This window comes from Engraulis encrasicolus, chromosome 4 (assembly GCF_034702125.1).
Source record: "Engraulis encrasicolus isolate BLACKSEA-1 chromosome 4, IST_EnEncr_1.0, whole genome shotgun sequence".
Lineage (NCBI taxonomy): Eukaryota > Metazoa > Chordata > Actinopteri > Clupeiformes > Engraulidae > Engraulis > Engraulis encrasicolus.
The window spans coordinates 13,391,275-13,413,436 of NC_085860.1; the positions used below are offsets into that span (position 1 = coordinate 13,391,275).

The 22,162-nt window shown below is 46.8% G+C and overlaps 1 protein-coding gene and 1 long non-coding RNA gene across 3 annotated transcripts; one reads left to right on the forward strand and one right to left on the reverse strand.

Moving 5' to 3' along the window:
- Nucleotides 1–11: 11 nt before the first annotated feature.
- On the reverse strand, nucleotides 12–8,912 carry LOC134446714 (uncharacterized). 2 transcript variants are annotated; one of them, XR_010034462.1, is made up of 3 exons: nucleotides 8,390–8,912; nucleotides 7,529–8,304; nucleotides 12–148 (listed from the first exon to the last, which is right to left on the reverse strand). It is a non-coding gene; the product is annotated as an uncharacterized LOC134446714 (long non-coding RNA). The 2 variants fall into 2 exon arrangements; XR_010034463.1 differs by lacking the exon at nucleotides 12–148 and having other exon boundaries at nucleotides 7,005–8,304; nucleotides 8,390–8,463; nucleotides 8,547–8,912.
- A 2,964-nt stretch (nucleotides 8,913–11,876) lies between these two features.
- LOC134447087 (hatching enzyme 1.2-like) lies at nucleotides 11,877–21,905 on the forward strand. The gene is made up of 8 exons (XM_063196372.1): nucleotides 11,877–11,937; nucleotides 12,899–12,961; nucleotides 15,346–15,498; nucleotides 15,905–16,025; nucleotides 19,702–19,880; nucleotides 20,247–20,328; nucleotides 21,344–21,477; nucleotides 21,834–21,905. The coding sequence occupies exons 1-7, from the start codon at nucleotides 11,877–11,879 to the stop codon at nucleotides 21,468–21,470; spliced, it is 786 nt and encodes a 261-aa protein (XP_063052442.1). The 3' UTR covers nucleotides 21,471–21,477; nucleotides 21,834–21,905.
- The last annotated feature ends 257 nt before the right edge of the window (nucleotides 21,906–22,162 follow it).

Consider the following 22,162-nt stretch of genomic DNA (forward strand, 5'->3'; position numbering starts at 1 on the left):
AAAGAAATTAAATAAATGGAATCACACAATTACTACACTAAGATAGATAATCAAACTCAAATCACCCATGTGCTCACAGCAAAGGAAAAGTGCAGAATTCCACCACCTGGGACGCCAACAGCACACGCTGGGATGAGGGGTCGGTCTCCTGTCCCAAAAGAGAGAGAAAGAGGAGCGAGAGAGAAGAGGAGAGAGAGAGAGGACAATGGTACAATTATTCACAGTAAGTAATGCACACAAACTCCTGCCACTAGTATTGTGGCAATGCTTAAATGTTAATACTGTCCGATAGAGAAAAGGAGAGAGAGGTGAGAGAGAGAAAGGACAGTGATACACTTATTCACTGTCAGTAATGCACACAAACTCCTGCCACTAGTATTGTGGCAAGGTTTAACTGTTACTACTGTCCGATAGAAAGAGAGAGAGAGGAGAGAGGTGAGAGAGAGGAGAAGAGACAGTGATACAATTATTCACAGTAAGTAAGGCGCACAAACTCCTGCCACTAGTATTGTGGCAATGCTTAAATGTAAATACTAAATGTGGGGGGACAAATAGTACACCCCAAATCACGCTCCCTTATGTCACAATAAGATTGGCAGAAGGCACGTCCTGGGAGACGGACTTATCAGTGTTTTCGAGTCTTTGATATACACATGGACCACAGAAATAACAACATGGACAAGAGGCACTCAAACACGCAGTCACAGGTGTGCGTTCCCTTATCAAAGGTAGCGAGAGCCCGCCGGGTTGACGAATCCCGAGCGTGAGCCGGATCGAAACAAAACAGCAGCCACCGAAGCCGTGGGAGGTCGAGGGACAGAATCTCCAAGTAGCCGCAGATCTGTTAAGTTAATAACAAAGTCACACTAAGTTATCAGGTTCACTAATGCCCCATGCTAGCAGCAAGGCGAGGAAGGGATACATACCGTTAGGCTGGAGATGGTTCTACAAGGCCACTATCCATTGTGAGCTCCGAACACAAACGCGCCACATTCCGCTGCTGTTCCAAAACCAAAGGAGAGGAATTAGACAAGGGCTACACCATGCAATCTAAGCAACCCACCGAGTCCTACGGTAACTTACCTAGCATCCAGAGACAATGCCACAAAGCTAGCCACCCCACGAGTCAGCTGGCAGCTTCCCACAGGGCAACGCAACCCCTCTGGCAACCGAGGCACCAAAGCACCGTTTGGATACACTGCAGAGCAAGCGAATTACGCAGTCAGAAAAAGGTCATCAAAGCAGCCAAAACTACCAGATAGGCACAACGCACTCACCACGCGATAGCCTTCGGCCTTCCACGCCAAATCCCACGACGAAACAAGGACTGTTCTCCCCGAATGAAACCAGGCATGTGCCAACCTCCAGGCCAAGTCCCTTAAATACCGCCCATAATAATCAGTGCGCACCTATTTCCCAGCACCGGTATCCATGCAATTGCGCATCCCGTCACAATCTACCCCCCCCTTTTCAATCGTCGCCCCGAGGATTATCACTTAACTGGGGGACTCAGGGGACACCCCGGCCGCCCCCGGCCTAGGGTCCGAGGATTCCTCCTCTAGTACCACAGAACGAGGGAGACGATGGGGGTTGGAATGGAGTCCCGCGGTAGAACGCTCCGAGCGACGCAGTGCAGGAGGGCTCACGCTGGCCTCTCTACTTGGCGGGGGAGAACCCACTTCCTCCACTTCCAGGCCTACGAGTGGGACCACCTCATCCGGTTCCGGAGGTAATGGTGGTGTACAGGCCATGGGTGGTCCTTCAGCTGACCCAACCACGGGAGTCCCTGGTGCTGCGGCTGGGGCAACTGGAACTATCAGGCAGAGTTCCTGTTCCTCCTGGGAATCATCCTGAGTTACAGGGGTCGGTGCGCAGGCTACCAAGGGGGTTTGGGGGACTACCTGTGGCCCAACTTGGGGTTTGAGCATGTCTCGATGGACATTCCGGACCTTCTGTAGGTCATTGGTGGGTGCGATGGTATACACCACTCCGCCAGCCTCGGGCGCCTTAATGACCTGGTAGAGGACAGAGCACCATACATCCTGAATTTTGTGACGCCCCCGGAACCCCTGATCCCGAAGATACACCACTTGGCCAACTTGCAGGGGCATCTCCCGCACTCGTCCATCATGCCTCTCTTTGCATCTGGCTGCTGCTGCCTGTAGCCGCGCCCTGGCACCGTCAAAGGCCACTTCGAGTCTGGCCTGGTGCTCGACCATCCAATCTTGCACCCTCCCTGGTTCGGGATCCCGGACCAGACCCAAGAGGAAATCGACGGGGAGTCTGGGCTCCTGCCCAAACATGAGAAGAAAGGGGGATTCCCCCGTACTCTGGTGCGGTGTGGAATTATAACAAAAGAGCACCTGCGGCAGGCAGGAGGCCCAGTCTCGCTTCCTGGATGGGGGTAGTGTGCGGAGGAGGTCATGAAGGGTTCGATTAAACCTCTCACACTGCCCATTCCCGGCAGGGTGATAAGGAGTGGTGCGAGATTTCGAGACGCCGTACAGGCCACATAGCTGTTGGATCAGTAAGCCCTCGAAGCTCTTCCCCTGATCCGAGTGGATGCGACTCGGTACACCAAATCGGTAGAACCACTCGTTTAGGAGCACCTGGGCCACCGTAGTTGCTCGCTGGTCCCGAGTGGGAACTGCCTGCGTGAACTTACTGAAGACGTCCGTCATCACGAGCACATTCTCCACTCCATTGCGAGAAGGCTCGAGCACAGTAAAATCTATGGCCAGGATCTCATTTGGCCTAGACGCCAACAAGTGGCCCATGTAACCATGGGGGCCTGAGCCGGAGCCCTTGGCTTCCTGACACCGTTTGCAGTTCTTACACCACTCCTTGATGTCGGCAGTCATCCCAGGCCAGTAGCAACGCAGCCTAACCAGTTCAGCCGTCCTTTCCATGCCCTGGTGGCCATGGTCCTGGTGCAAGTTGGTAAGAACGTCGTCTTTGAGGACTATGGGTAAGAGGACTTGGAGAATTTCTTCACCCCCTGCAGGACGCCAGGCCCGACGATGTAAAACTCCCCCGTTCTCCTGTAGGCGGTCCCATTCCCGCAGTAGTTGCCGCGCCTTCTGAGACAGCTGACGCCTTTCGTCCGGTAGCGGTGGAGCCCGCTTCCTCCAGCACTCCAGCACTTCCTTCAATACCGGGTCGGCCTCCTGCAATGCTCGCATATCAACAGAAGGCAGGGCCGGCAAGGCAGAGATTATGGATTGAGTCCCCGATACCATAGGTTGCGGTTGCGGAGCCTCTTGCAGGGCAGCTGGTAGGGCACTACCTGGGAGGATTCGGTCGGCCAACTCCTGACTGCTCATGAACTGCCTCGACAATGCATCCGCATTCCGGTTGCTGCGACCAGAGCGATATTTTATCTCAAAATTGAACACTGCCAGTTGGGCGGCCCACCGATGTTCTGTTGCCCCCAACTTGGCCGACTGCAGATAACTCAGCGGATTATTGTCAGTATAGACCATGCACCGCTGACCCAACAGATATTCCCGGAACTTTTCCGTCATCGCCCACTTTAACGCCAGAAATTCCAATTTCATGGAGCTATAGTTCTCCATGTTGCGCTCCGTGGGACGGAGACCTCTGCTAGCATAGGCTATGGGTCTCACACAGCCGTCCTGTTCCTGAGAGAGGACGGCTCCCAATCCCCCATAGCTAGCATCGGTCTCCAAGATGAACGGACGAGAAAAGTCGGCGTAGGCCAGCACCGGAGAGGAGATCAATCTGGCTTTTAACTGTTCAAAGCTGTCCTCGCACTCAGCAGTCCACGCAGTCTCCATGTTGGTCCCGGACCCTCGTTTGGATTTGGTGTGGGCCAGACTAGCTACCAGCCTATGCAGAGGGCTAGACAACGTGGCAAAGCCCTCTACAAAGCGCCGGTAGTAGCTGCCGAAGCCCAATAAAGAGCGCAGTTCGGACACACACTTTGGTCGCGGCCACTTAGCCACCGCCTCCACCTTGGCCGGGTCAGTGGACACTCCCTTGTCGGAGATGATGTGCCCCAAGTAGCCCACTTCCCGGCGGAAGAAGGCGCACTTTTCCAACTTCGCCTTCAGCCCTTCGCGCTGAAGGCGGCTTAGGACGACTTCAAGGCGTTGCAGATGTTGCAAGGGGGAGGCCGAAAAGACCACAATGTCATCCAAGTACAAGAGCAACGACTGACCCTGCTGATCGCCGAACATTCGCTGCATCAGCCGTTGAAAAGTACTTGGAGCATTGCATAGTCCAAAGGGCATACGATTCCATTCGAACAAGCCAAATGGAGTGCAAAAGGCTGTCTTTGGTTTGTCTTGCTCCGACACCGGGACCTGGTTATACCCACTGGCCAGGTCTAGTGTGGAAAACCAGCATGCTCCAGACAGGGTGTCGAGGCTCTCCTCAATCCTTGGAAGGGGAAAGGCGTCCTTCCTGGTTTTACTATTCAGGAGCCGGTAATCCACGCACATGCGTAATGTCCCGTCCTTCTTCTTTGCCAAGACGATAGGGGAGGCATAAGGACTGCAACTCTCCCTAATTACCTGGTCCTGCAACAATTGGTTGATATGAGCCTTGACAGTCTCATACTCTGACGGCGGGATGCGACGGTAACGTCAAACCGGAACATCATCGAGCAACGGGATATCGTGGGCTAGCAGGTTGGTACAACCCAAGTCGCTATCATTAGCAGCAAAGACAGAGCTATACCGCTGGAGCAACGCCCGAGCCTGGGGCTGCTCCTCCTCCGGCAAAGCACCCAAGTCCAGAGTCTGGAGTTTATCCTGCGGAGAGCCGGATGCCGACTGGGCAGAGACCGTAGCTACATGGGGCCGGACTTCCGTTATGCCAGCCGGAAAGCTGACAACTTGGGTGGTGGTGACCGATCCCAAGCTGGTACGAGGATGGAGAAGGATGGTAGTAGTCCCTACGTTAACCACTGGTACCACAGTGGTGCCCCGAGTAACTGGAACAAGACAGGGGGAGGCTAACAGTCCAGCCGGGAGCCCAGACGAAATGGGCTCAAAAAGGGTGGCAGAGTTAGCAGCCGAGACAGGGCAAGTGCAAGTAATAAGTTTCATGACACCGCCAGGGATGCGGACTACTTGGGACCCGTGAACCCGGGCCGTCCCCATCACTGATTCCAAAGGTTGAACCGCCGCTTGATGACAACGTTGCAGGGCCTCGAATATGGGACCAGGGGCCCGCACGACAGGAGGAGAAGCGAACAAATCTGGCCCATGGACCCCAAAGAGCTCCTGGTAACAGCGGCTGATAACATTCATGCCCAACACTCCGGGCACGGTAGGGGGCGGACCTGGGGGGTCTCGTACTACCAGGATGCCACAACGAGGGATGGTCTTGCCACACAGAATGACATCCAGCTCCAAGTAGCCAACATATGGTATGGCAAGACCATTAGCCGCACGCAGCTGTAACCAGTGGCAGGACTGCAGTCGATCCTGGCCCCAAGGTTCGAATTGCTGGCGAAAGAAGTTCTCGGTCACTGTAGATACCATAGACCCTGTGTCCAAGAGACAGGGGACGGTGACTCCCCCTATCAAAACATCAATGTTGGGGCAAGAGGACATCAATTGGGATATGGGTGCAGGGGTAGAGCCAGTAGGAAACCCACCTGAGCTGTGACTCAGCAACCCAGTGGGCTCCCGTTTCCCGGCGCCGCACGATGAGATGATCCAGATCCCGAAGCAGTGGGTCCCGAGGATGAGTGTGGTCGCGAGCGAGCCGGAACCCGCTCATTATCACAATCCTGTGCAAAATGACCTGTCCGCTGGCAACGGCGGCAAACGATAGGCCCACTAAGAGGGGTTCGGCGTGGTCCACGGGAAGGTTGCAGCGCAGCCACAGTTTGAGTGAGTTGATTCAGCTGTTCCTGCTGTCGTTTCATCATGGTCTTCAATTCTGCCAACTCTGTGCTTTGTGCCGCCACTGGAGAAGGTGGCTGGGGACTGCCTCTGACCGCATATTGGAGGCCATAGGCAGAGGGAAGAGAGAAACTACGGGCCCTGGCCCCCCCAGGTAAACCCTCCCGTTCCCACCGTAAGGCCTCCTCCCGCACCTTCAGCAAAGTAGCCGTAGGCTGCTGACGAACAAATTGTTTCAGTTCCCTGCGGAGGGCGCCATCCGACACATGCTCCACGAATTGGTCACGAAGCAGAACTTCCGAATTAAGCAATCCTTCCCCAGGAGCACTTTGCTTCACTTCCTCCATCAGTGCAAGCAGAGCCAAGGAATATTCATGCAATGTCTCTCCCTCCTGTTGTTGTCTGGAAAAGAACTGTTGCTGCAAAGTTACATAGGACTGGGTGGGGCCATAAATTTCATCCAAAATCTTAAAGATTGCCTCTGCATCTCCCCGTTCTGCACTGGGGCCATACTTAATTTCCTCTTTTGCTTTTCCCTCCAAATGATCATAAATAAAGAAGGCTTGGTCAGCAGTAGATAAGCGGCGCGCTCGCATACAGGCTTTAACCTCCTCTTTCCATTCACGTATCTCTAACCCCGCCCTACCGCTAAACATGGGGCACTTCCGTTCGCGTGGGACAACTACCAACCGTTCTCTTGCACTGGGCTCATTCCCTGTTGCTGAACTACCTGCCACTGCGGCAGGGAGAGCTGTTGTGTTTAACTGAACCTGCGGATTCGCCTGCTCCTGGCGCAACCGTTCGTTATCAGCTCTAAGCTGAGCGACCATTTCTTGTAGTTGCCTCATTTCCTCCTCCATTTTGACCAAAGTTTTTTTTTTTTTTTTTTAAAGAAACAAAAAGACAAGTCCTACCTGAAGGGGAGGTACTGAACAGTCCTTGGTAACACTGGCTGCTGTTTTGTTTCCGCGCTACACGTGCCTCAACCAACACATAAGCACACACAGAGTTAATGAAAATGACAATCAAATAAAAAAATACAGAGAGCACACTCCTCAAGCCTCACTGAGTAATCGTCCTGCCGCCTACGTCAAGATGTAGCAGGCCTACTTTGACAATTTGGGCTGAAGCCCACACCCGACTACGCCAGCCCTGAGGGCTATTCCCCCCAGAGCAAAAGTTAAGTTAACTTGGAGAATAGTGAAGATACACTTTAAGTAAGGCACACTGGTTCACAGATACTCAGAGGCAAGAGAAGTATGCTTCCCCGACAAAATGGATATTTATTTCACACAAAGGTCCACAGTACATCACTATCACAACCCCACAACACAGTTGACCCCTCTTCCCCCACACACACACATGCATACACACCCACACACACTCCCAGTACACGGGCAACACTGCCCCAATGCTCACGGGCCCTAGGGCCTGATCCACGACCGTGGAGAGAGGTAACGAGAGCTAAGCGGTAGGGGGGAGTAGCGGAGCAGGCCCCGCCCCAAACGGTACACGTTGGCGAAAGAAAAGACAGAGACTCAAAACACACAATAAAAAGAAAGTAAATCACACCAAAGAAATAAATCAAAATAAAGTAAATAAATGGAATCACACAATTACTACACTAAGATAGATAATCAAACTCAAATCACCCATGTGCTCACAGCAAAGGAAAAGTGCAGAATTCCACCACCTGGGACGCCAACAGCACACGCTGGGATGAGGGGTCGGTCTCCTGTCCCAAAAGAGAGAGAAAGAGGAGCGAGAGAGAAGAGGAGAGAGAGAGAGGACAATGGTACAATTATTCACAGTAAGTAATGCACACAAACTCCTGCCACTAGTATTGTGGCAATGCTTAAATGTTAATACTGTCCAATAGAGAAAAGGAGAGAGAGGTGAGAGAGAGAAAGGACAGTGATACACTTATTCACTGTCAGTAATGCACACAAACTCCTGCCACTAGTATTGTGGCAAGGTTTAACTGTTACTACTGTCCGATAGAAAGAGAGAGAGAGGAGAGAGGTGAGAGAGAGGAGAAGAGACAGTGATACAATTATTCACAGTAAGTAAGGCGCACAAACTCCTGCCACTAGTATTGTGGCAATGCTTAAATGTAAATACTAAATGTGGGGGGACAAATAGTACACCCCAAATCACGCTCCCTTATGTCACAATAAGATTGGCAGAAGGCACGTCCTGGGAGACGGACTTATCAGTGTTTTCGAGTCTTTGATATACACATGGACCACAGAAATAACAACATGGACAAGAGGCACTCAAACACGCAGTCACAGGTGTGCGTTCCCTTATCAAAGGTAGCGAGAGCCCGCCGGGTTGACGAATCCCGAGCGTGAGCCGGATCGAAACAAAACAGCAGCCACCGAAGCCGTGGGAGGTCGAGGGACAGAATCTCCAAGTAGCCGCAGATCTGTTAAGTTAATAACAAAGTCACACTAAGTTATCAGGTTCACTAATGCCCCATGCTAGCAGCAAGGCGAGGAAGGGATACATACCGTTAGGCTGGAGATGGTTCTACAAGGCCACTATCCATTGTGAGCTCCGAACACAAACGCGCCACATTCCGCTGCTGTTCCAAAACCAAAGGAGAGGAATTAGACAAGGGCTACACCATGCAATCTAAGCAACCCACCGAGTCCTACGGTAACTTACCTAGCATCCAGAGACAATGCCACAAAGCTAGCCACCCCACGAGTCAGCTGGCAGCTTCCCACAGGGCAACGCAACCCCTCTGGCAACCGAGGCACCAAAGCACCGTTTGGATACACTGCAGAGCAAGCGAATTACGCAGTCAGAAAAAGGTCATCAAAGCAGCCAAAACTACCAGATAGGCACAACGCACTCACCACGCGATAGCCTTCGGCCTTCCACGCCAAATCCCACGACGAAACAAGGACTGTTCTCCCCGAATGAAACCAGGCATGTGCCAACCTCCAGGCCAAGCCCCTTAAATACCGCCCATAATAATCAGTGCGCACCTATTTCCCAGCTTCGGTATCCATGCAATTGCGCATCCCGTCACATATGCGTTGTATTAGGCTATTTTATTTCCAGAATTCATGCTGCTCATTCACAAATGTTACCTTTTTCACAAATACTTACCACCACCAACAAATCCAACAAATTCTGACTACTATTATTATTATGACTGGGGAAAGTACTTTATCGCTTTACTTTATTGGTGAAGCGTGGCACACGTCCTGGCTGGATCATGTAATCTGCACAGCCGATGCACATGAAAGTCTGGAAAAGGTAGACATTTTGTATGAGCTCACCACCACTGATCACTTACCTGTCTCTATGTTGATAAATGTTGACAACCTACCTGACTGCAGCAGTTCAACACAAGATGACGCCAATGGACCGAAAGTAAAATGGGCTAAACTATCTAAAGAGGATGTTCTGTATTATTGTGGGACGTCAGATGTTCTCTTGAGGGAGTTGCCAATTAACGCTATTTTATGTTCAGATATTAACTGTGATAATGTTACTCACTGTAATGATCTCTGTGAAATGTATAACAGCATAGTGAGAGCTGTACATGAGGCCAGTAAACCTCTACACACTCACCCCAAAAGGGCTAACAACATCAGACCTGGTTGGAACAAGTATGTAGCTGACCACCAAGACGCTGCTAAGAGGACTCATAGGGCCTGGGTTGTAGCTGGTCAGCCTAGGCATGGGCCAGACTTGGAGCATAAGAAACTTGCCAATGCAAGATATAAGTATGCTGTGCGCTTTGTTGGGAAGCATGAGCAAGCCTTAAGAGCTCATTCTATGGCCACAAACCTTCTTGATAACAATGTCACTGTGTTCTGGAAAGAGGTAAAAGCTACAAATAGGGCCAAAGCCGTACTACCATGCCACATTGAGAGGGTATCTGGCGCTGACAGTATAGCAGAGCTGTGGAGGCAGCACTATGCTGCTTTGTTTAATTGCATCAAAAGTGTACCTGATTGTGTAGGCAATCTAAATGAGGAAGTGATTAATTTTACACCCAATGAGGTTATGTATGCTATAGAACATCTAGCTGGTAATAAATCTAGTGGCAATGATAATATCACTGCTGAGCATCGTAAATTAGCCAGGCCCAGAATAGCAGCTTTGCTGTCAATTTGCTTCACTGGACTAATGACACATGGGGTGCTACCCGACACTATACTCATGAACGGTCATCCGGGTACTTTGCTCTTAAATTTGCGTTACGCCCCTTTATGGGTGAAAACAAACCGAATGTCTCATTGACTTACATGCTACATCGGCTAGCCTAAATGAACACATTCCATGCTTCAGCCACGGCTGTTTGGCTATATTATTTGAACACCCGGCAACACAACACGTTTTCGGCATGTTGCGCGTGAACAACGCTAGTCTATAGGTCCGTATCTTTCGTTTATTAAACCCCAACATCACCAATTGACTTGCATGGGTTGTTTTCCCCCACAAATGGGCGTAACGCACATGGAAAACGTCACGCCGTTCATGAGTATGCTCACTGTTACATTAGTACCAGTCATTAAGGACAAGACAGGTAAAATACGGAGCATGGATAACTACAGACCCATTGCCTTAGCCAGTATTCTTTCTAAAGTGTTGGAGAAGCTGTTATTAGATAGTTTGAGTGAGTTTATCTTTACCACAGAAAATCATTTTGGTTTTAAGCCTATGCACAGCGCAGATCTATGTAGCCTATATATGCCTTGAAAGAAACTGTTGAATCCTACTGTTGAAGGCATGGTTCTACAATATTTCTGGGGTTCATTGATGCGTCCAAGGCATTTGACAGAGTGAATCACCATAAGCTCTTCACTAAACTCATGCTTGGGGGTGTGTCTGGATGTATCATACATATTCTGGTTTACGGTATGCTAAACAACATATGCAGGTGAAATGGGGGAACAGCCTTTCTTCCCCTTTCAGTGTAGGCAATGGTGTAAGACAAGGGGGGCTTCTAAATCAGCACTGTTCAACCTATACATGGACAACCTCTCCGAACAACTGGGGAGATGTAAGACAGGATGTCTGATAAGGAACAATGTTTTAACCCCTTAAGACACGGCATAATAAATTAGCTGTTACCAGAATGGCAATGACCAAGTCGTAATGTATTACTAAAGGCCCCGTGCACTGTCACAGTAGTGTAGTACTATAGTAGTTAACTTTCAATGTTTATTACAGCGTGCCACAGGAGGTACGGCGTGCATTAAGGGGCTATACCATTTGATGTATGCAGACGATCTTGCTATCATGTCCCCCAGTACTGTTGGGTTTCAGCAGCTACTCAATGTGTGCTCTGAGTATGGGGTTGAGTTTGATGTACAGTACAATGCAAAAAAGAGTGTTGTGTTGATATGTAGAACCAAGGAGGATCATAAAGTGCCTTTTCCAACGTTCTACCTGTCAGGGCAACCAATATGTGTATCAAGCAGTATAAAATATCTTGGGCACATCATCACTGACAAGCTGGAGGATGATGCTGACATTAGGCAGAGACGAATGTTGTATGTACAAGCTAACATGTTAGTAAGACAATTTCATTACTGTCCTGATGATGTGAAAGTAAGCTTGTTTCGTGCCTACTGTAGCCCTATGTATGCCACTCCATTATGGATCAACTATAAAAAAGAGACAATGCGTAAACTCCAAGTAGCATATAATGACTGCCTGAGGATATTGCTGAAAAAGCCCCCAAAAAAGAGTTGCTAGTAAACAGGCAGTGTACAGTACACAGTAAACAGGCTACAGTATATTTATATAGTAAACAGGCTACAGTATATTTATACAGTAAAAAGGCTACAGTATATTTAAATGACCAACAAAAAATGTACAAAAATAGGCAACTTGGATTGCTCATTGTTTTATATTGGCTGCATTGATAACACTTGTCACACTGTCATTTAAGGACACATTCAAGGTTCGATTTATCCAGCAGTGAGAAGCAAGCATGTGTCACACATCAGTTTCATGCCAATATCACCTCTTATGACAACATCAGGCATCATTGCCTGCAAGCCTGCTGAGCTGGAGGGTTCGGGACAAAGGGGTCAGCTGTCTCAGGCCCAGGGAGAGTGGGGGCCAGATTTCAGTCCCCATTACATTATATGTATTGAGAGAGGTGGGCATTGTCGGATGATTTTGTCCTGGGCCTGGTCAAAGCTTTCTGTGGCTCTGATTGCAGGTGAACTTCAGTATATAAGACAGACTGGCAGAGCTGGTGGACGTTTGACTGCTAGACAAGTAGCAGGTGAGTTTCATTACAGTCTTCGCATGAATCTGCAGTGGATCTTGGTTAATGATAATGGCACTATATGCATCTTTTTCAGCAATGTTGTATGGGCTTCATCATTGACAGATTATCAGTGCAGCGTTATTGTGTGTGATAAGCCTGGCTGACAATAGCATACTTTTTTTACTGCATCATTTTGTTGTGCATCAAGTTGCTTATAATCACAGTGAGATCATATATTCATGTAGATAATTGTATTGTGTTTTCTCCATGCTGTCATATGGGATGAGATGTTTTCATTCTACATATTTTCATGTGTCTTCTCCTGTAGATGTTGGAGATGTTTGTTCAAATCATTCTTGGGGTTTTTGTCCTCTCTTCCGCCTGGGCTGAGGTTTGTATGTGTGTGTGAAGAATTACTTTTTCCCGCTTATTCTCCAACCAATGTTAGAAGGAGATGGTTCTGTTCGGACATAAATATTTATTAATAAGGACACTGAATGGCTTGACACACGAATTAATGAATGAATGAATGTGTGTGTGTGTGTATTTGTGTGTGCATGCGCGTGCATTCTACATGTGAATGCTTAATTAACATATCATGTATTTGTCTTTTCTCATATTCATACACCTATTCTGACCCGAATATGTGTGAGTGTTTCTTGTCATTTTCATTCCTACTGTAAATAGTACTCATCATATATGATGTATCATCTTATAATATGAGTTTGTGAGTAATTTAAGTGTATTGACATCTTTGTTAATGATTTTCTTCTAGAGGAGGTTGGGGTTGAGGACACCTCTGTGTCTGGAAGACTTTATAGAGCAAACAAGGATGTAGGTAAGAGATTTCTTAAGTTTTGACAGCTGGGGTGCATGGAGTTTGGGGCAAAGCTGATGAAATCATTTTTATTACTGTTAAGTCTGGGAAAGTTGTGGTTCATCCAGATTTTAATGTTGGTAAGGCCGCAAGTGAGGGTGGAGAGGATGGCAGGGTAGATGGTTTTGGTGGTGATGTAAAGCTGGGTATCATCGGCATAACAGTGGAATTGGAGTTCATGACAGCGGATGACATGTCCAAGTTGAAGCATGTATAAAATGAAGAGAATGGGGCCCAGGTGTAGCAAAGGGGAGTAGAGTTGCCCAGCTGGGACTCGAACTCAGACCTTCTGGAGTAGTAAGCTGGGGCTCTGACCGCTACATCAAAGAGCCAGGCTCGTTGGTGTGACAGTCAGAACACACCCACAACCTTAGTAATGGTCACTCCATGACACTTCCTTCCCCTTCGTGAAGCACATCCGTGCGCTTCACACACTCATGGTGTCCCTCACGCAACTGCTCATCATGCTTCTCCCATCCAGTGTGCCCCATCATCAATGCTTCACCCATCCTCAATGCTTCACCTATCACTGGGGTCACCAATCCTGGGGGTCCCTCACATAGTATTATGGCTCACACACAATGGGTACGCTGCCGATGGCCTCACGGTAGCCATCCCACTTCTGACACCATTTGTAGCGAAGGGGAGTAGAGTTGCCCTGCTGGGACTTGAACCCAGACCTTCTGGGGTAGTAAACCGGGGCTCTGACTGCTACACCAAAGAGCCAGGCTTGTCGGCATGTTAGTCAGAACACACCCACAACCCTAGTGATGGTCACTCCATCACACTGCCTTCCCCTTTGGGAAGTGCACCTGTGCGCTTCACACACTCATGGTGTCCCTCACACAACTGCCCATCATGCTTCTCCCATCCAGTGTGCCTCATCATCAATACTTCACCCATCACTGTGGTCCCTCACACCGGGGTCACCAATCCTGGGGGTCCCTCACATGGAATTACAGCTCACATACAATGGGAACGCTTCTGATGGCCTCATGGTACCGTCCCACTTCTGACACCATTTGTAGCGAAGGGGAGTAGAGTTGCCCAGCTGGGACTCGAATCCAGACCTTCTGGGGTAGTAAACCGGGGCTCTGACTGCTACACCAAAGAGCCAGGCTCGTTGGCATGTTAGTCAGAACACACCCACAACCCTAGTGATGGTCACTCCATCACACTGCCTTCCCCTTCGGGAAGTCCACCCGTGCGCTTCACACACTCATGGTGTCCCTCACACAACTGCCCATCATGCTTCGCCCATCCAGTGTGCCCCATCATCAATGCCTCACCCATCACTGTGGTCCCTCACATGGAATTACAGCTCACACACAATGGGTATGCTTCTGATGGCCTCACGGTACCATCCCACTTCTGACACCATTTGTAGCGAAAGGGAGTAGAGTTGCCCAGCTGGGACTCAAACCCAGACTTTCTGGAGTAGTAAACTGGGGCTCTGACCGCTACACCAAAGAGCCAGGCTCGTTGTCATGACAGTCAGAACACACCCACAACCCTAGTGATGGTCACTCCATCACACCAGGACTGAACCTTGAGGTACTCCGTGTACGACAGGGGTGGTGTGGGATTTGTGTTGATGGATGGTGATATATACGTAGTGGAATCTTTCAGACAGTTCAAAGTTAAACCAGCAGAGGATGGTGTTGGTGATGCCAATGGATTCCAGAGGTTGAGAAGGGTGGAGTGATTTAAAATCACACCTGGGAAACTCCCATTGTCATTGTGACACAGCACTCCACAGCACACAAGTGCACACTGCACACAACAAAATTGCATTTATGCCTCACCCGTGCAAGGGGGCAGCCCCCACGGGAGCAGTGCAGCGAGACGGTACCATGCTAAGGGTACCTAGTCATGGAAGAGGGCACTAGTTAATTACTCCCCCCACCACACTGGCGAATCGTTAGCCAAACCGGCAACCTTTGGGCTACAAGTCTGACACTCTAACCGCTTACCCATGACTGCCTTTACTTTGTCAAAGGCAGCACCGAGCTCAAAGATGTGGAAGATAGTGAGAAAGACAGATTGTGAGAAAGAAAGAAAGAAAAAAGAAATTCAATCCTACCTTGAAATCTTAATTTCCTTTGGGTTAAATAAATATTTTTTTCTCTGCTACTAAAGGCCAGAAACTTAGATGTGAAATCCCACTGCACTTGTGTGTTAACTTTATATATATTATATTAACATTATATTATACAGTCTATTTAGCAGATGTTTTTATCCAAAATGACAAGAGCTCAAGCAATTTACAAAGCGTGGGGACCCGGATGTTAACACTGAGTGTGTTTGCCTGTGTGAATAAATGTGCGCTGCCTTTCTGTCTTTAGTGCGTAGGCCTGATGAGCCTTATGTGGTGGATGACATTGCCTACGACTCTGAGGCCGACAGGAACGCTGACCCCTGCACCTCCAGAGATTGCATGTGGCCCAAGTCCTCAGACGGTCTGGTCTATGTGCCCTACTTCATCACCAATGAGTACTGTGAGTATTAAACACCTGTTTTTACAAGAGGTGTTTGCAATGGCAAAAAATAAGTGCTGGTAGGCCTACTCCCTTAAAAAAGGTACTGTTAGAAATAAGTACTGTATACAGGTCCTGGTACCACAGACACCAAAATTGAGAATTGCCTGTACTCTGTAGCAGTGAGTATAGGCTACTACCCACCCACTTGAAGCGCTGGGTGTATGCAAGTATACCATAAGCAAACAGATAGTGAATTCAAAATAGGTCTGGCTGTGTCATTGGCATTCTCCTTTTATGTGTGTTACTTGAAATAGAATAAAGAATACATTTTTGGAAGCCTTTGTCAATGTAGGAGTGATGAATAATGAGTGTGTGTGCATGCGTGCGTGCGTGTGCATGCATGTGTGTATGTGTGTGAGTTTAGCTGACCGTGAGCGGGCTGTCATCGAGCGTGGTCTTCAGTCCTTCTCCAGCTCCACTTGTATCCGCTTTATACCCTGGAACTCCAGCCATAAGGATTACATCTACATCAAGTCTGACACCGGGTAGGAGTCACCATTACTGTCTTCACTTATTCATAGCAGAAATTGTCTAAGCTATGAGATAGGCGTCTCTCATTGGCTCCCATTATAGCCCCGTTGGCGAACGCAGCCAAGTAAAAGATGAATGGGAGCCTATTGGGCTAAATGGCTCAGCAGGGATTTGTGACGGTTCTGTTCTCTGGTTTGTAAAGATGTGTGCACATTCTGTACCTTATCATGAACGTTGTATTAGAAGTGAAGTTAAAGGTTCCTGACATGGCTTTGTTCTCCCAAAGACGTGTTAGTTTTGTCCTGCAACACGCTAGCATTCGGCTAATACCTGCTGGCTGAGGAATCTTTGCGACTATTCACGACCAGAGCTGACGAGAGACGTACTCTGACTGATCCTAGCAGAGACATCTACGGTCACACACCTCAAAACCCCCCACCGCCGTCCAACATGTTAATTGAAGGTGCCCAAATTCTTAAGGATGAGCGCAGTCATTTCCTTTACCCCATGTACACATGCCGCTTTTCCACCACCTTAAATGCAATAAATAACAGGTGTCCGCAACAATCCTAACATAACTTTAAACACATCGACATCTGAAGTCAGACTTAAAACTACAAAACAAATGGCGTAGTGCCGTAAAGTCGATTGTCACGTGTTATGTCATTGCTATAGTTGAAATAAGGGTCATTTTCACGAATGTAACACTTGACAAGATGCAAACGTGTCGGCAAATGCTTTCACTTACTCATATCTATCGAACGCGACTCCATTGTTTCCAGGGAAAAAATCACACGGGCAGATAGTTCTATGAGAAGGGTACAGCCCCATTGGCACCCATTCATTATTTACTTGGCTGTGATAACATAGCTGCAGTGCCACTCCTGGCCACACCAGCTAGTTGTGGTTCTTGTACAAGATTCCATTTTCTTTGTTCATAGCAATGTTTTTGAAATGGGTACTTTTACTTTCACTTAAGTACACTTTTATTTAAGTACATTTTTTCTTAAAGGAAGTAGGAACAGTCCACCCATTTTTGATATTCGCAGTATTTCCAAGTATTATTCATGAATGTGCTTATCGTTTTCTTCTCAGTATTTTCAGTACTTAGATTTATCGGATCAGAATTATTAGCTTAGCTTAACATAATCATTGGAAGTAAATGGGAACATTAGCATCAAGCCACAAGTGATCACAGGACGGGATTAAACAGCAGTGTTGCACTTTGGTGAATTTTACATTAATTTTAAAGTAGTTTATAAGTACATTTGAGACTGTTTAACTTGCATTGCTACGCTTAATTGGGCTATACTGTTAAACTAATCAATGCAAACACATAGACAACTAGAAGCACTCAGAGAGCGCAGACCTCCGCCAAGGAAGCTGCTTAATATGCATGAACGGCCATCCGGGTACTTTGCTCACAAATGTGCTCATAAATGTGGGGGAAAGCAAACCGAATGTCTCATTAACGTATATATGCTACATCGGCTAGCCTAAATGAACACAGTCCATGCTTCAGCCACGGCTGGCTGGCTATATTATTTGAACAGCCGGCAACACAACACATTTTCGGCATGTTGCGCGTGAACAACGCTAATCTACAGGTCCTTGTCTTTCGTTTATTATTTCCCCAACACCACCAACTGACTTGCATTGGCTGTTTTCCTCTCAAAAGGGCATAACACACATGGAAAACGTTACGGCGTTCATGCATATAGAACATTTGTCTACGTTACACCCTCTCTTTCTGCCTTCTTTTGTGGAGTTAGAAACTGCAATTCAATATGCGGACACTAGGGGCATCTAGATTTATAGGCCAGCAATGGTGAAGAATCTTTAAAAAGGTCCTGGTTCAATCGTGATCCGAATCACCACCAGAATTGAATCACTTGTTCCTTTGGTCATTACCAACAACTCCACAAAGTTTCGGCCAAATTCGTTGATTAGTTTTTGAGTTATCCTGCTGACAAACAAACAAACAGACAGACAGACAGACAAACCAACGAAAGCATTACCTCCTTGGCGGAGGTAAAAAATGATATGCACATTCATGAATAATGCTTTGAAATACTGCAAATATGTGAAATTTCAAAAAATGGTGGACTGTTCCTTTAACCACATTTGAGTCTGCCCTGAATACTGACCAAAATCAAAGAAAAAAGAAATGTGTGAAAAGAGTGTCAGAAATTAAGGAAACTTACTCATTTTAGCCATTAAACCATTCTGACCATTTCAACCAATGATCTGTCTTAGATCAATGTGTTGGATGGTGTTGGAATGTGATGGACCTGAGTTCACCCATCCTGTCTGTGATTCTAAACAAAATTCCATAACAGAGTCAATCTATTGAAGTTGGCTATTTGAAATTCAAATCGACCTACTTTTTTGGAGCGAATTAAAGTTGAGCATTTTCCTACTGGAAACCTATACGTCAGAAGAAAGAGTGGACTTATTTATGCTTCAACCACCCTATAGAGGCAATGTATAGACATAGGTTAAGGCCCTCTGAAAATACGTTTGCCAGTTGCCAGACCAATGCTTATTGTTATGATAACCAGGCAAATGGATGACTACTTGTACCAAGGGCGCCAGACCGAGTTGTGAAGTGGTGGTGCATTCTTTTTTCTTGAATCAATGTTTCTGCTTCTGCACTCTACTCATTTGTCTGCAGTAAAAGTTTTAGAAAACCTCATTTAGTGAGCCCAAAAGAGGGGATTCCAATGCACCACTGCATCCCCCTTTTATGGCACCGGCTTGTACCAAGATGGACAGTGGTCAAGAGAGCAATATTCAAGAAGAAAAGTTGATTTATTCAGAGAAAACATAATTTTAAGTAACTAAGTAACTTTAACTATTACAGTCATTTTAAATTACAGTGTATATATTTTTCTTTTACTTGATTAGATTATACTTGAGTAAGATTTAAGCCAGGTAAAGATACTTTTACTTTATTACAACTTTTCAGTACTCTTTCCACCTTTATCAATGTCTTCAAATCATACAGATTTCACACTTGCAAAATATCAAGATCATTATAATCACCACAACCACCCAAAGTGTAAAGTCACACAATGACATGACACCAACGAGGAAAGACTGGAGCTCACTCGTTGAGCGTTAAACACTGATCTACTCTACTCTACTAAGTCTTCAAAACGCTTTGTCTTTCTAAGGGACCTTCATCAGTGTGTTTCAGTATTTCCTGTTGTTATATTCTTGGCTCTGCTGAGAAAACTAATTGATTATCATCGACTTTCAAATCTCTTCGAGACTTGGTCTGACCAAGAGCATAACAATTAACATTTCCAAAACAGCATTTCCCAAATGGCCTCCCTTGGTTTGCTAATGATTGTTTGTTTCCCAACAAAGTGAGAGGAGTTCCCGTATTTGCGGGAACTAAGAAAGTAGCCTTTTTGCATTGACTCTTGACCTGACTGGTAGCAACGCTGAAGCTGTTGTGTCACTAGGAGGGCACAGCCTGGCTATTGGTTACTGTCCCTGGAGCAATGTGGGGTTAGGTTCCTTGCTCAAGGGCACTTCAACCATGAAGAGAGGAAGGAAGTGGAAGGGTGTGATTCAAACCTGCAATCTTCTGATCAAAAGCCTATCTCCTTAACCACTAGGCCACGGTCTCCCATATTCAAAACAAGTACAAATGGTTATCTCGTTCCTCCTCATCTTCTTCAGGTGCTACTCCTATGTGGGCCGCCTCGACAATGGCCAAACCCTCTCTCTGAAACGCCTGGGCTGCCTCTACCACGACATTGTTCAGCACGAGTTGCTTCACGCCCTGGGCTTCAAGCATGAGCAGTGTCGTAGTGACCGCGACCAGCACATCCGAGTCCTCTTGCAGAACGTGCAATCTGGTAAAGGAAAGGGGCTTTGGACCCGGGTGCTATAGGGGCTTTGGGCCCGGTAGGATAGGGGCTTTGGGTCCGGTAGTACTGTACAAAGGGGCTTTGCCTACACCACAATCTCTCTGGTCCTCCTTTTACACTTTCATTCACTCTGCAATAAAAATTACGAGGACATATGACATGACATAACACAACTTGTTTAAATGAATCTGTTTTGGTAATGTCAACAATCAAGTGTACAGTAAGTTCATTTGAAATGATATAAAATTAGATTGCCTAATTTTTACACAGACATATAATATTTAAAAGCAGAGCTCACACTTTGACAGTGTTTCACAATGGTGCTGATACAATTAATTTTCTCATTTGAAATAGGACTGGAGTACGCTTTCGACAAGATCGCCACTCTGAACCAGGGCACTCCTTATGACTACAACTCTGTCATGCAGTACCACAAGTAAGTCCAGATTTTCTTCCTTATCAGTTTCAGTTTCATCCTCTAAAAAGTGCCTGGTGATTGCAACACTCACTTCACCCCATTCCCATAGGATATATACACTCACCGGCCATTTTATTAGGAACACCTCTCTAGCGCTGGGATGGACCCCCTTTTGTCTTCGGAACTGCCTTAACTGCCTGCAACAATACTCGGTTGCATTCCAACAAAGATAAATTGGTACGAATTGGCCCAAATTGTGCTAAGGAAATATCCTTAAATATGTCCAGCCTGAAACGTTGATGTAGGCCTAAGGCTGGGTCGATCCATGTTTTCATGTTGTTGACGCCAAATTCCGACCATTCCACCTGAGTGTTGCAGTAGATCAAGACTCATCAGACCAGGCAACATTTTTCTGATCTTCTAGTGTCTCATTTTCCTGGTCTTAGTTGACAGGATGACAGGAGTGGCACCAAATGTAGTTTTCTGCTGGTGTAGCTCATTTGCCTCAAGATTTGATGTGCTGTGTAATCAGAGATTCTCTTATGCATACCACAGTTGTAATGAGTTATTTGACTTAATGTTGCCTTTTTATCAGTTCAAACTACAAGTAGTCTGGCCATTCTCCTCTGACCTCAGCCATCAACAAGGCATTTTTGCCCACAGAACTGCCGCTCATTGTATTTTTTCTTTTTCAGACCATTCTTTGTAAACTCTAGCTTTGGTTGTGTGTGAATATCCCAGCAGATCAGTATTTTCTGAAATAGGCCTACTCAAATCAAGCCCTTTCGGCACCAACAGCCATGTGTAACATTCCATTTCAAGACGGGCTTTTCTGTAAGGCTGTCAACGGGTGTCGACAGCTCTCAATCATTCCTCAAGGCTGCTACTGGAGTATTTTTATAAAACACAAATGTCCTTGTCAACACAAATATTCATTTTAATAATACATTTTGAAATATTTAATTTTTTGTTCTATTTGCTCTCTCGTTTCTATTGTGCATTGGAACCATTGAAAACTGTTTGTGGATTTCAGGTACGCTTTCTCCAAGAATGGTGAGCCCACCATGGAGCCTTACCCCGACCCTAACGTGCCTTTCGGAACAGCCACGGAGATGAGCGAGAATGACATTCTTAGAGTCAACAGGCTCTACAAGTGTTAATGCCAGAGTAAGTACTATACCAGAGAAACTGGATAAGATATACCACTCTTAGAATCTTTGACTATACAGTACTGTAAACTGTATTTTGGGTCACTCAAGTAATTGAAAGGAAAGCTAATTTGTGTGTGTGTGTGTGTGTGTGTGTGTGTGTGTGTGTGTGTGTGTGTGTGTGTGTGTGTGTGTGTGTGTGTGTGTGTGTGTGTGTGTGTGTGTGTGTGTGTGTGTGTGTGTGTGTGTGTGTGTGTGTGTGTGTGAAAATGCATGTCCACGAGTGTGCATGTGTGAAAGCATGGAAGCAGCTGATAACATATTAATTATGATTTTAGCACTAACAAGATCACATTTCCATTTCTGCCTGAACAGGAGACGCTGGGCATGCTTCAAACTGCAGCCATTGCCAGCTATTAAAAGTTTATGAAAAGAATCTCTGTGTGAGTGTGCACTTATTTCCTGCATAATGACTATGTTAGAGAGAAGTATAAAATCCCACAAACTGTCAAATAATAATGTTAATTTATGTTTTTTTTGTGTAGATTTGTACACCAATATTCAAACTACTTATATTAGAGATCACACACCAGCACCATGCAGGGAATATCATATTAGATAACATGTGAACATCAAATATGGGAGTTGAAAATACTGTATGAATATTTGAATGGCCAAACATTTGTCCAATGGCCCTCGATTCA